Here is a 12,473-nt window from a genome sequence, read left to right on the forward strand (position 1 = left end):
GTTGACGTAGAATCATATGGAATCTGTGCATCTATCCTATGTCATTCCTAAAGCAACTTGTATTCCAGAATGAGGCCTATGGATTTTTTCAAAATGCAAACGTGACAGCTGTATCCATCAAATATCCTATCACATGGTTATATCCTATCCTATGATATCAAATGAACAACATCACGTTAATTTTGAAGTTGTGCACATTAAGGTACTCCATGTACACTGACCCTTGCCAGAACAACCGCTGACCAGATCCAGTCTTCCACTCTTTACTTAATTTCAAAGTGATGTACAATGTCTAAAGGCAACTGCAGAGATCCTAGAATCTCCTGCAATGTCTGTGTTTTCTCGTAACAAAGTTATCTGCATATTATAGCACAGGTACTTTAACACTAACCATAACACTTTTTCTAGTTAAACTACTGGTACTTGCTTAAGAACGCACACCACGATACATATGTACATCTTAAAGTGACTAACGTATAGATCTCTCAACCACCTAAAAACTAATGGGCATGATATGTAAAATATGAATGCATAATTTTAATTTAGGCCTTTCCTATACGAAAAATCATATTTTTAAATAAGAAGGGGATGATGTGGTACAAATCAGAAATGAACCTTTCCTAAACTCTTGCTTTCCACAATTGAAATCCAGCTAACTTTGTAAAAATGCTAAAGTGTCCTTAGAAAAGGGAAAACATTTGAGTGCAGGAAGAACGGCTTAAAACACTGTAGTGCTTATCTAAATAATTACTCTTTCAATGATTTCTTGATCAGTTCTTAAGGGTTTTTTAAAATCAAGATTATGACTAGATGCTTAATACAATGTAAAATTTTAACTAAGGGAATAGCTTTTAAGTTTTACTAATACTCAGCGACACACTCAAATGATTGCTGAGGAATTTTCATTTTTCACTGGCAATTGGCTACAAACAATACATCCTAAAATCCAAGTGTATGCACAATGATTACAACAACATTAGGCTCAATTTTAGTTCTTAACTATTAAATGGAGTACACTAGATTTTAAGAGCTGCACAAGGACTTTTCAAATTTAATACAATACTAAAATATTCTGTGTGGTAACTCACTGAAAATATTTTCTTGAGGTATTTTGGAGATAAAGGCAAGACAGTCTTTATTCTGACTCAAACTACACTGGAACTAAGCAGTAAGATATTACCCAATCCTACAAAGTTTAGAAACCCCAGTCGTCTGGACGGGAATTGAAAACAATTGTTCCCGCAAACCAGGATACTTGCAAGCAACAATAAGAATTTTCTTTCCAATTCATATCCTCTACTAGCTAATGAGATACTCTGAAACAAAAAGCAGTGACTCAGTATAAATAAGCAGGTAAGATTTTACTTATTTAAGTATAGATTTTAAACTTCTATCATAATGTAAAAATTGTTTTGCATTCTAAATAACGGTGAGGTGTCTTTCACACCTATGGTAAGATATGTCAGTGAGATGCCACATCTCATGTAAAATATGGTACTGGCATAAATAAAATGCTGATTTTTCACATTATAAATGGAGAAATGAAACACTGAAAAAATAGTATGTTGTCAGTCATGAGTGAAACCTAGTAACTAAGCAAACCAAAAATGTAAAATAGGTTGGAATGATATTAGTATTCCACAGAGAGTTACCTTCAGGTTTCACTTTACTACAGAAGCATTTGAAATGATCCACAGGTAACCTCTGTGTTTTTTGACTACAGGATTTGCTGATGCATGTGATTTAACAGCAGAGGAGCCAAGGCTTCAATCAATTGCATCTTCTCAGAAAAAAAAAAAAAAAAAAAAATTAAAAAAAGAAATCACGTGTTTCATTTCTCTCGGAGAAGATCTTTGACTACTAACTGACCCAAAATAAAAATTAGTTTTGTGTTCTCTTATGCAATTTCTGAGTAAGAGTTTGAAGTATTAAAGAAGAAATTCATTAATCTTTCCTAAAAAAGGAAGACAAAATACATGCGCAGCAGAGATTCTGTGGTGAGCCATTAGCTCTTTTTTATTAGTTACTTTTAAACATCTGATGCCATTTCACTGTAGCGAGCGAAGTATCCGCAGCACCTTTCACATACATGAAAGAAATTCATACTAACGAAGAAAGATTGAAGGATTCAGGATTTTGACTAACAAATATAAAAGGTATTAATGCCGCACCTGATTTATTTTGCTCTGCATCTCACGTATTTAGCAAAAATTGCTTTGCTACTACGTTTCCGTGGCACTAGGCTCCAAGCCCACCCCAGCCATCGAGGACCTGGGATCCTGCTCTCCTCTCAAAGACATCACAAAAAGTTTTCCTGGGGTCTGGCTTCGTAACAAGATGAACAAAAAGACCAAGAAAAGGTGCCACATAATCAAAGCACACCATCAAAGAGACTGAAGATTCTCCATTAAAAAAACCCAAAACCCAACCAAACAAAAACCCGTCAGGAGCATCCTGCAGAACACAGGCACCCGCAAACCCCAAATTCATGGGCGCAGCTCCCAAGCTAACCACGCCCTCTCCAAAGGAGCGTCGGGATCCCGAAATACCAGGCGATGGAGCACACTCCAGGTCAGACAGACTCGGGGCCGGAGCTGCCACCTTACAAGGATTTACGCGTTTCTCTGCAGGCGGGCAGGTGTTAGGACAGGAGCAGGCAGACCCCCCGCAGCCAGCGTTACACGACTCCGGGTAGTTCTGCAAGCTCGCAGGCGCACAGGGAGCTGAGCTGAGCTCGGGCAGCGGAGGGGCTCAGCCCCACCAAGCCGACAAGCCCACCCCTACCCCGGCAGCGGGGGGACAGGCGGCCGCGCCGCTGCCCAGCCCGGCCGGCCTCGCTGCGCAGGGGGCCCCACCTGCACCGTGTAAACCCAGCCGACGTCCATGTGGCTGTGGGCGACCACGAAGGCCCGCAGCTCCCCGCGGCCGTCGGCCGGCGGGAGGAGGCTGAAGAAGAAGAGGAGCAGGAGGAGCGGGGGTGGCATGGCGGCTCCGCGGTGTCCCCGCCGCACTTCCGCGTCCCGCCGCCCCGGCACCGCCTCCCGGGGCGGGGAAGCAGGGGCCGCCGCGCCGCCTTCGGCGGGCCGAGGCGTCAGGCTCGCTCGATCGAGCAGAGCTGCTTGGTTAAAAAAACCCCAAACCAACAGAAAAGCTGCAGCGGTTTTCCTCTAAACGCGAGGATTCTGAGGCACGAGGGCGTGACGCTGCGTTAGCCCCGAGGTGCTCTGCAGGGACTCGAGATGCCGCCAGCAGGGTGCAAGAGCCGGCTAACAGCACGGCCCCCGGGTGGTCCCGCTGGCTCTTGTTGATAACTCTGGGGCTGGTCTTATAAAACTAGACTGCTCGGAGAGATGTTGAGTTCTGCACCTTGGACAACTGCAAATCCTTATGGGTTTGGTTTTTTTTTTTTTGAGGAAATTCTTTTGAATTGAACGCAAGTCCTTTATTTCAGGGTATAATAGTTCATTGCGGATTATTGTCTGCACCCTTGAAGTTTTGAAGTTGTAGCAAGATTAAATTTTATGTGGTTGACCTTCTGATCCCATTTAAATTGGTTTTACCCCTTGCTTTATCGCTGCTAGCAAGAGGTGGACCCTCTGCTGAGAACTGAAAAGGTATATACTCTTGTATCTGCATAAAGTCCTAGTGAAAATGAAAAAAAATCCAGCACATAATTAAAAAATGTTATAGGGTAATGTAGGCCGCTCACCTCAGAAGTTTAGTCTGCAGTTGCACCAGTTTCTGCCCAACATACCAGTGTGATATTACAAGCCAAAACAGATTAAACTGTTTTTTTTAAACCTTGACTTTTTAAAATACACAGTAGTGTAACATGACTACCTTGCTTAAGTTCTAGTTTGAGTAAATTACATGCTTTTAACAACCTCACAATCCTGAAATGACAAAAAATACCATACAAAACTCTTAGCTCAAAAGTAAAGCACATCAGATGAAGGTGGTACCTGCTCCCAGCTTCAAGTTTGTCTGTGGATTTAGCATTACTAGTTTCCAAACCTAGTTAAACCAGTCATCTCTCTGAAGGAAACAATCGCAAATAGCTCAAGAGTGTCCACCTACAGACTTACACTCATAAAATTGTGGCTGGCACTTGGGTGCAAATTAACCCATCTCAATATTCAAGATACCTGTAGAAACAGATCACACACTGTAAATGCGATTTGCATCTATCCCCTCATTTTAGAAAGAAAAAAAAAAAAAGTGTGCTGCATTACATGCCAAACTTGGTGAATTTTTTAACATATAAAGTTAGTAAATGTTTGAAGTCCAGAATGAAAAATGCTATGTAAGTCAGTAACATTGAGTTGAACAGCATAAAATTGTTACATTTTATAAAAATTAAATCTAATCTGAACGGATTCTCCCAGAACAGGGCCCTTGTTTGCTAATTAATATGGTAGACTAGAGTTTGCTCCAAAAAGAAGAGGCTAACACTGGAATGCTAAGGTTAATTTTATTTATGATAGTCCCTTGTCACGAAGAGCAATCAAGGTCTGTAGGTAATTTGTAGGGGGAGTTAGTATCACTGTAAGCAGCTGGATGAAGCTTTACTTTAATACAGCTCTATGATACTCTTTTTTTTCCTCAAATCATCACCTTAAACCTTTTCAGTTCCAAGAAAGCTAGTGCACATCCAGCAAACATATGGCTTGGGGATATATATACACACACTGTCTAAACGAACTGGTGTTCTTTTACCTCGGAAGGCATTACGATCTTTGTAATTTAGGTGAAGTTCCCAGGAAAGCTTAAGTGTTGGCATTTTGCTTTGTTTCTAAAAGTAGCTGAGAATGTTTGCAGAATGTTATTCCCATTTTAGACCTATTTCCTTCAGAAAGTGTAATTGTCCTCCTTATTCTTTCACAAAGGCCACAGTGTGACACTGTGCTGGATGCAGAGGAAAAGAATATAAATATTTGAACAGAATACTTTTATTAGGAAAAATTGAATCAAACTGCCCCCAGTTTACACACCTAAAGGCATCAGGAGGGTGTTCACTTGCTGCAAAAAGGGGTGAATGTAGGTCTATCAAGTAGAATTTATGCCAAAAATAATGCTTCCCCACCATTTACATACCATTTCACAAACAGCAAAAAGCTAGATGGAGGAGCCAGTGTAATTGTGCCATGACAGCTGCCTACATTGATATTTTTATCCTCTTGTTGGCTCCTAATCTCATAGTATGGCTTGATTATAGTCTTCCTGTATCATTTCTTAAGCTTTTCTCATTTGCCCATACAAAGCGTGTTTGCTCTCTTTGACACAAACTGTGCTATATGTGGGCCTCTGACACTGTCACCTCAAGAAGACAGAAGATGTAGGCAGGATGCTGCCAGCTATAAGCTAAGCAGTCACAACCGTGTTAAATTAAATATCAAGAAAGTCACCTGGTGAAGAGAACAGTTAACATACCTTTGCATTTCCCTCCTGTCGTGTTTTTGGGGCGGACGTCTGAAAGAATAAGGGCATTTATTAACACAAATTCACTTTAGCTGACTGTTTCAGTGTGTTAAAATTTGCCATTCCCCCAAACATTTTCCAGTGGAGACAAAGGTCGCTACACAGGACACTTAAGCTTACTTGATAACGGGTTTACTTTCTTACTTACCTCTCACGGATGCTGTAAAGACAGCTGGCGGACCCACAGGGGTCCATGGACCAGATGAAAACCACTCTCCAGCCTTGCAGCGATTTCAGCCTCTACAAAACCTGACAATTTACATGGCATTAGCAGCCTTTATCTGTAAGATTGCCTACACGGCCTAGGGATAGTAAGAGAACTGAGCTGCATCTCGTGAGGAAGACGCAGCTGCCCAGCGCTTGGTGCGGCGAGCCGGGAGAGGCCGTGGGGACGCTGGCGCGGGTGACACCGGCCAGGCCCTGCTGTGTGGTGTTCTCTGGGGGTTGAGCGTCCGGGCTCCTGGTGCAGCCGGGGAAACGCACCCGTGGACGACAGGCTGGCCGCACCGCAGGCACGCGTGGCCGAGGCACTGTGGAGGGACGTGGCCCAGCCGGGGGCACCTGCTGGGGAGTTCGTGACTGAAGTTGAACCAACAGCTGGAAGGATCGCCTCCTCCGGGCCGGGGCGGGAGGCCGGGAGGAAGGAGGCCAGGCTGTGGCGTCCCGTCGCATCCCTCCGCCGCCGCGGCCGGGGCTCGCCTCAGGCAGAGCGGCCGCCCAGCCCCGGCCCGCCCCGCCCCGCCGGCGGCCCGCGGCGCCCCGCTGGGGACGGCCCTGCCGGCCGCCCCCGGACCCCCGCCGCGGCGCCGGGGCCGCCCCGCGCCCGCTCACACCTGTCGGGGCCGCGGTAGGGCCGGCGGTGCCGGGCGCGGCGGGTCCTGCCGAGGCTGCGCCGCCTCCGCCGGGAGCTCCGGGCGGAGCCTTCCCTCCTTCCCGTCCTCCCTCCCCCGGCTCCCTCAGCGCCCCGAGGCAGCGCCGGTTGCCTGCGCCGCCCGCTCCGCTGGGAGAAGGAGGAGGCGCCCCGCGCTCCCGGCGCTGGGAGCAGAGCAAATAACAGTTCGGAGCGCTGGGCGCCTTTCGGAGGGCAACACCCATGTCCCACAAGCAGGGTATCTGGAAACGCTCTCCCTCCCTGGTCCCCTCGTCCCTCCGTTCTCTCCTCTGCCCCCTCCATCTCCCCTCCCCGCTCCTCCGGCTCTGGCTCTCCGCTCCGCCGCCCTCTTTCCCTTCTCCCTTCCTCAGCCCGCTGCGGCCCTGGGTGCCCCCGACTGACTGTGCCTTTCCTCCCTGCCCAGTTGGCGGCCCCCCAGGCGAGAGTGCGGTTGACTGGTGCCTCTACCAGCTCAATGGAGCAACCGAGTTTGAGGTCTCTGAAGGTGAGTACAGGGGTGCTGAGGTGGGGCACGTCCCCTCGACCGCTGCCCTGGCCGGCAGCGTGTGGAGAAACGTGGCTTGCTGGTGGGAGAGCGGCCGAGGCAGAACATGGCAGCCGCCCGGGGTGTGGGGCCTGTGGGGCATCGAAGATGGCGTGTGGGCCCAGGGCAGGAGCGGAGATGGGCTGGCAGGGGTGGCTGCCGATGGTTTGCGTGTGCTGGGCCTCGTGTAAGTGTCTTGGCTGGTTTGGTTTTGGTTTCTTGGGAAAAGTTGGGTTTGGCAGCTAGCAGCCTAGGTGGTACCAGTCCTCTCGGCCTTGGTGTGGGTGGCAACTGGTGGGAGGGAGGCTGTGTAGTACCTGATGGAAAGTTTTCTGCCCCCCCCCCCCCCCCCCCTTTGAAGAGAGAGGTAACCTGGGAAGTTTTATTGTTGAATATTCTGTGATCAGAAAAGGAACAGCCTTTGAGTGCCAGGACGAGAAAGTCTCCTCTCTGTCTCCGAACCACGTATGATTTTGAACATGCAGAGTATTTAAACTTAGGTGCTAACCTATATTTTTCAGTATGCCAGATGTGTAGTGTGCAGCATCCGTGAGCATATTTCAGTGTCAGTTTTCAGTGAGTTAAGTGGAGCTAGGACCTCCATCTCGATGTTTTGGTCTGTTACGTATTTCTGAGAGGAGTGCATTTACTGTTTGTAACGGCTTAAAATGCATCACAAGTTCAGCTGGACTGAAGAACTTTCCAATACTGAGAAATACTGTAATAGATTGGCTTCAGGTTAGACTTTAGGGAAAGCTTTTCAGCAGTGAAGCACTAGAATATTTGGGGCAGGTAAACAATGAAATCTCTCACTTGAGATACTCAAGGTTTGTTTCACAAACATAGGTTGAAGTGATAAAGCTACAGATCTTGCCTTGGGGCATATATATAGACGACCTGTTCGAGGTCCTTTTTAGCTTTATTATCTGTGATGTGAAGTTTTGTGTTATGTCTTGTGTTTTGCTGTTTGGAGAAGTGATTTAAACCCCAGTGTACTAATAATAAGCTACAGCTTGAATAAGGCTTTGGACTAAGTTTAGTTCTTCCCCCCCCCCAACCCCCAAATTATTCCATGGTGGTTTATATTTAATAGTGTGTGTAATTACACATGCTTGCTTACTAAAGCATTTCTCAAAATATGTTGTTATTTTTATGTCTGCATGATTTTTTTTTTTTTTTTTTTTGTTTTAAACTGCATACCAAACCAGATGTGATGACGATAGGTGGGGGTGGAAATTACATCCGTGTGAGGGAGTGTAATGAGCGAGTGACAGCATTTCTTAGGCATCATAGAAAGTTGAAAACAAGCTTTAGGTTGGAATTTACTTTCATTTAAAGATTTGAATGAGTAGAATATGCTTCTTAACCTTATTTGTCTGGGTAAATACCAGTGTTTCAGCACTGCTTTGAGACTATAATGTTTTCTTCTCAACAGGTGTTTTATTCCTTTGATTTATTGGGTCATCTTTTCTCACATGACATAATTTTTTAAATTAGTTTGCTAACCCTGACTTCAGTTCTCTTTAACACTGGCAATTCATGGATGCGCAATTTTACTCCATGACTTAAATGGAAATCTTACATGTTTTCTCTTCTTTGCTCAGCATGGGAATATGTGAAATTCAGAGAACAGGAAACAGGCTGAAGCAGTGTAATTTGGTCACACAAGTTATAGAATCAGTCATCTGCAGGTAGTAAACCCTGTTTATGTTAATAGGATTATATATAAATATGACATGCATTTTCCAGAATACATGTTGTCTATTAAATGCCACTGATATCTAGGAGCACATGCAGCAATGTAATCAGCACACTTTGCGGAAGTGAAAAACAACAGTTAAAAGGAAGGACCACTGTGGTAGGTGGCTTAACCTCTTTTGCACGCCAGTGTTTTGGATAAAGTCTAAACCTATTACTTTACAGAAGTTTGCCTCTAAAATAACTTAAATTACACAGAGCCAAACAGAATCCTTAGCTTAAAATGGATTTTTCCTGTGACTTCCAATGCAGATTTTTTTTTTTCCCTACCATTATCCCAGTTCTTTTTACATTTCAGAAGGGCCACAACTGTTGTGATTGCAGCTGCATTGGTTAAGACCACCTAACCAATGGACAGAAGGACTAATTAATCTATATTAAATATTATTGTGTGTTTATTTATCTAGATATATAGCTGTATAGGTAGACATTTACATATTAATATTCTAAGTTCACTGAGTCCTCTGGGCACCTGTTGCTGCTTTTGCTATTGAATGCATGCAATGGCCTTGTGGTACTCTTGTCAGTTAGACTTCAGAATTGTGTTTGGTGACATTTCTGTCTTAGACTAGGAAAGAAAATTATTCTTTTTCCAAAAATAGATGTGTTAGATGAAAAACATTCATTTACATAACAGAAAAGCAAAATTGCATATTTCAAATGCAAGGAAAAATAGAGCATAGTAAGTAAAACATCACAATCAAAGCCAAGATAATCATGTTTGATTTAGTCTTGCTGCCTTGAAACAAAACCCTATTTCAAATATTGCTACTTCTATAATTAACGTCTAAGTGCAAAATATGTTTTATTCATGCTAAAGATCTCAAAGCACTTAGCTCACATTACATGCAGCCTCACAAAAGCTGTATGAAGAACAGTATTAGAGTATCCATTTACAGGGTAGGAAAATGAAATATGAAAGTTAGGATGTGATTTTTTTATAGAAGCTGAATGTCAGCTATTAAGCAGTTAGTACTTGGGACTTCTGAAAAGTCAAGTCTTGTACTTTTTGCCCAAACTACTTAGTGGACTGTTAACAGAACTGCTTATTCCAGACCCTTTGCTTTAAGTTCCCAATCACATTAACTTCTTGCAAACTTTGTATAAATTAAAGCATGTTTGAAATATTTTATGCTGTGAATTCTAAGCTGGCATTATGTTATTCTAGATAGCATTACATTCAGTAATGATTATATGGTTAATGAAAACATTGAGTCAAAAATCATATTTTTAGTTTTCACTCTCGGAGTTAGCTCATCAGAGACTTGAAATTGGTTTACAGTGTAAATTTTCTTTTCATCCATTTTGTAACTTTATGCTCCTGCATGGCTGAAAGCCCTGTTAGCTTTAGTGCCTTGTGAATTGTGAACTTTCCTGTTACTTACCTTCCGCTGCTCTAACATTCTCTTTTATTTCTGAGTAATTTGAAGAGAGATTTATTGAGAAGATGGATAATATACTATTTTGTTGTAAAGGTACGTTTGAATAATGTACCATTTGAAGAAACTAGAAGACTTGCGAACTGATGAATATGAGTTAATCGCTGTCAGATTTACCTCCAGTAGCTTTTTGTTTACTGTAGTTTTCAATCAAAGACAGTAAGTCTGGATTTGGTTCAGTACTGTCTTTTCCATTATTACACGAATGCCGTGGAAAGCAATGTGATTGCACAAGCTTACAACTCAAGTAATGTCCTCGTGAGTCACGCCTTCATTAGTAAGGTCTAATTAAATATGAAGTCTCCATCTGTAGATGCTTTCGCATCTCAGTCCTTTTTTGGCTGAACCAAACAATTGATTTTTCCTTGGCCTCTTATAAAAAGGCATGGTAGCAACTCTTTTCTTAACACTTGACAGTTTGCCAACATTTCTTTCGAGGTATGATCACCACGAATGGATGTATTTCCATGAGGCCTTAGTTGGATGGATATGCTTTACAGTTCTGTGCTCCTAGTTGTCGAATTTGGAGATGCAGTGAAGTGTACCTCTTCTGCACCCTACAACTCTGGGTTTCTTCAAAGGAAACCAAGGTGCTTGGAGGGGACTGGTATACCCCTTGTCTCACGCCGGCATATGTTTAGGACACTACCAGCTTGCATACAGCACTGCAACGTGCATCACAGGGCTCGCGTGCACCCTGCTATACCCTCTGATCTCATGTAGGTGGATGACGCTTATTCCAGTCCTACTTCATGCATCCCTGTTTATACATTCAGCAGCTCCCTGTATTTCACCCCTCCTTATTTTACAGTACTTATGTTGGTGTTTGGTTGGTTAACTATCACTGATGTCTGGGAGCTGCTGCAGTGCAGGGAAAGGGTTATCATCATACTTTGCTCCCATGATGACATTATATGGGGCTGTGTAAGACCAGACCTGGTGAATGACTCTTTACAAGAAAATGTGGAAATAGAGCTTCTATTTGTTGCTGCACAATCTGATGTTATGTTATGAAAAGTTCAGCATAATAGACAAAGAGGAAGGATTAAGGTATATTGAAATTATTCATATGGCAGCTTTATTTCTAGTGATACTTATCTACAATAATAGTCCATTTTGTGATATTTTTATCTGTTGTTTATGTAGTCTTTGTTTATACTTGGCATGAGTTTTGTAAGAGTCTTTCATTCAAATATTTCTGTAGTATAAAAAAAGAATTCTTGAATGACATTAAAATACTGGAAAGTATAGGTACTTGTTATGAAAAGGAAAAGGTGAGTGGCTTATTTACATTTCTCATTTGTTGTTTCCTAATTTTGTGTTTTCATTAAGAGTTGGTTTGATTTTTATGGAATAAATTAATTTAAGTACATTAAGATGACTTAATTGCAATGATTTATAAAATCCTTGCTTTCGTATTGTTTCTGTTGGAACTTAATATGGGTGCTAGAGTATGTTTTCTCCTAAGAGTCATTAAGTGTCATTTGACCATAAAACAAATACTTTGTTAATTATTTTCTTTTGTAAATATGTGACTGAAGATGTTGGCTCCTTTTCAGTAACCTGAAAAATGGTGTTGCTGTTTGGATGAAGCTTGAAAAACAGACTAAGCTTTTTTTTTAACCAGGTTTTTCAGATTTTCACTCACCTCCTCTAACATGCTGTACTTGTTTAGCTAATTCTCTGGCTCTTTTGATGCCAGAAGTTGCAGCCTTCATCATCTCAGTTTCCAGGATGTGGTCTTCAGCCAATTGCCTTTTCACTCTCTAATCGCCAATTGATCCTTTTTCTTTCCTTCCAGCCTGCCCCTTTTTAATATCTTTACACACATACTCAGTTGGGTTTTCTAGTTTCTGTTTCTGGTGGTTTCCTCACCTTTGGTTTTACTTTCCCATTGTCCTCTGTAACTCTTCCCTCTGCTAAGGGGATTGCAGGGGGTTGCAGTCCATTGACTGTTGCAGGGTCTGGCAAAGGGGTCTCCCCTCTGTGTCACTGGAAGTCTGCCATTTGCAGCAGGTGCCTGCACAGCAACTCTTAGCTCTTTTCCCTCTGTCCCTCACTATTTCCAGGTCTACAAGGCTTACCATTTTATATGATCCTTTCAATTCCATCCAAATAACTCCTGGCAGTTTTGGTTTTGTCTGTGCTTGAATGATCAGAATTTCCTTGGGTATTTCAGTTGGCAGCATTCTTTGATGCATTTGCTATACATATCATGAAAGATGAAATCACACTGTTGTGTGCCTGATTATGCGGGTATTGGCAAGTCAAAAGTCGTGCTTTCAAGTTGTCTGGTCCAGAATGTAACAGGGATGTCTTTTATGCTCCCTCTTGCTCGTTAAATATGCAATAATTTAATTTGTCATAATTTTGTTATAAATAA

At 42.9% G+C, this 12,473-nt stretch overlaps 2 protein-coding genes across 7 annotated transcripts in view; one reads left to right on the forward strand and one right to left on the reverse strand.

Annotated features, from left to right (window-relative positions):
- Nucleotides 1-6,183, reverse strand: part of MAN2B2 (mannosidase alpha class 2B member 2) — a 43,316-nt gene extending 37,133 nt beyond the window's left edge. For 2 of the 4 annotated variants that reach the window (XM_030032494.1, XM_030032401.2), the window contains exon 1: nt 2,856-3,147. In XM_030032494.1, the coding sequence (XP_029888354.1) occupies nt 2,856-2,984 (129 nt within the window). In that variant the 5' untranslated portion in view covers nt 2,985-3,147. Of the gene's footprint in view, nt 1-2,171; nt 2,785-2,855; nt 3,148-5,430; nt 5,470-5,626 lie in introns of those variants that run through there. The other 2 variants (XM_030032585.2, XM_041122141.1) reach the window with 2 other exon arrangements.
- Nucleotides 6,184-6,418: 235 nt separating this feature from the next.
- The window catches only part of PPP2R2C (protein phosphatase 2 regulatory subunit Bgamma), a 204,105-nt gene continuing 198,050 nt past the window's right edge, over nt 6,419-12,473 (forward strand). Inside the window, exons 1-2 of one of the 3 annotated variants that reach the window (XM_030032710.1) lie at nt 6,419-6,587; nt 6,774-6,854. In XM_030032710.1, coding sequence (XP_029888570.1) covers nt 6,825-6,854 — 30 coding nt within the window. In that variant the 5' untranslated portion in view covers nt 6,419-6,587; nt 6,774-6,824. Of the gene's footprint in view, nt 6,588-6,773; nt 6,855-12,473 lie in introns of those variants that run through there. The other 2 variants (XM_030032884.1, XM_030033143.2) reach the window with 2 other exon arrangements.

This window comes from Aquila chrysaetos, chromosome 1 (assembly GCF_900496995.4).
Source record: "Aquila chrysaetos chrysaetos chromosome 1, bAquChr1.4, whole genome shotgun sequence".
NCBI lineage: Eukaryota > Metazoa > Chordata > Aves > Accipitriformes > Accipitridae > Aquila > Aquila chrysaetos.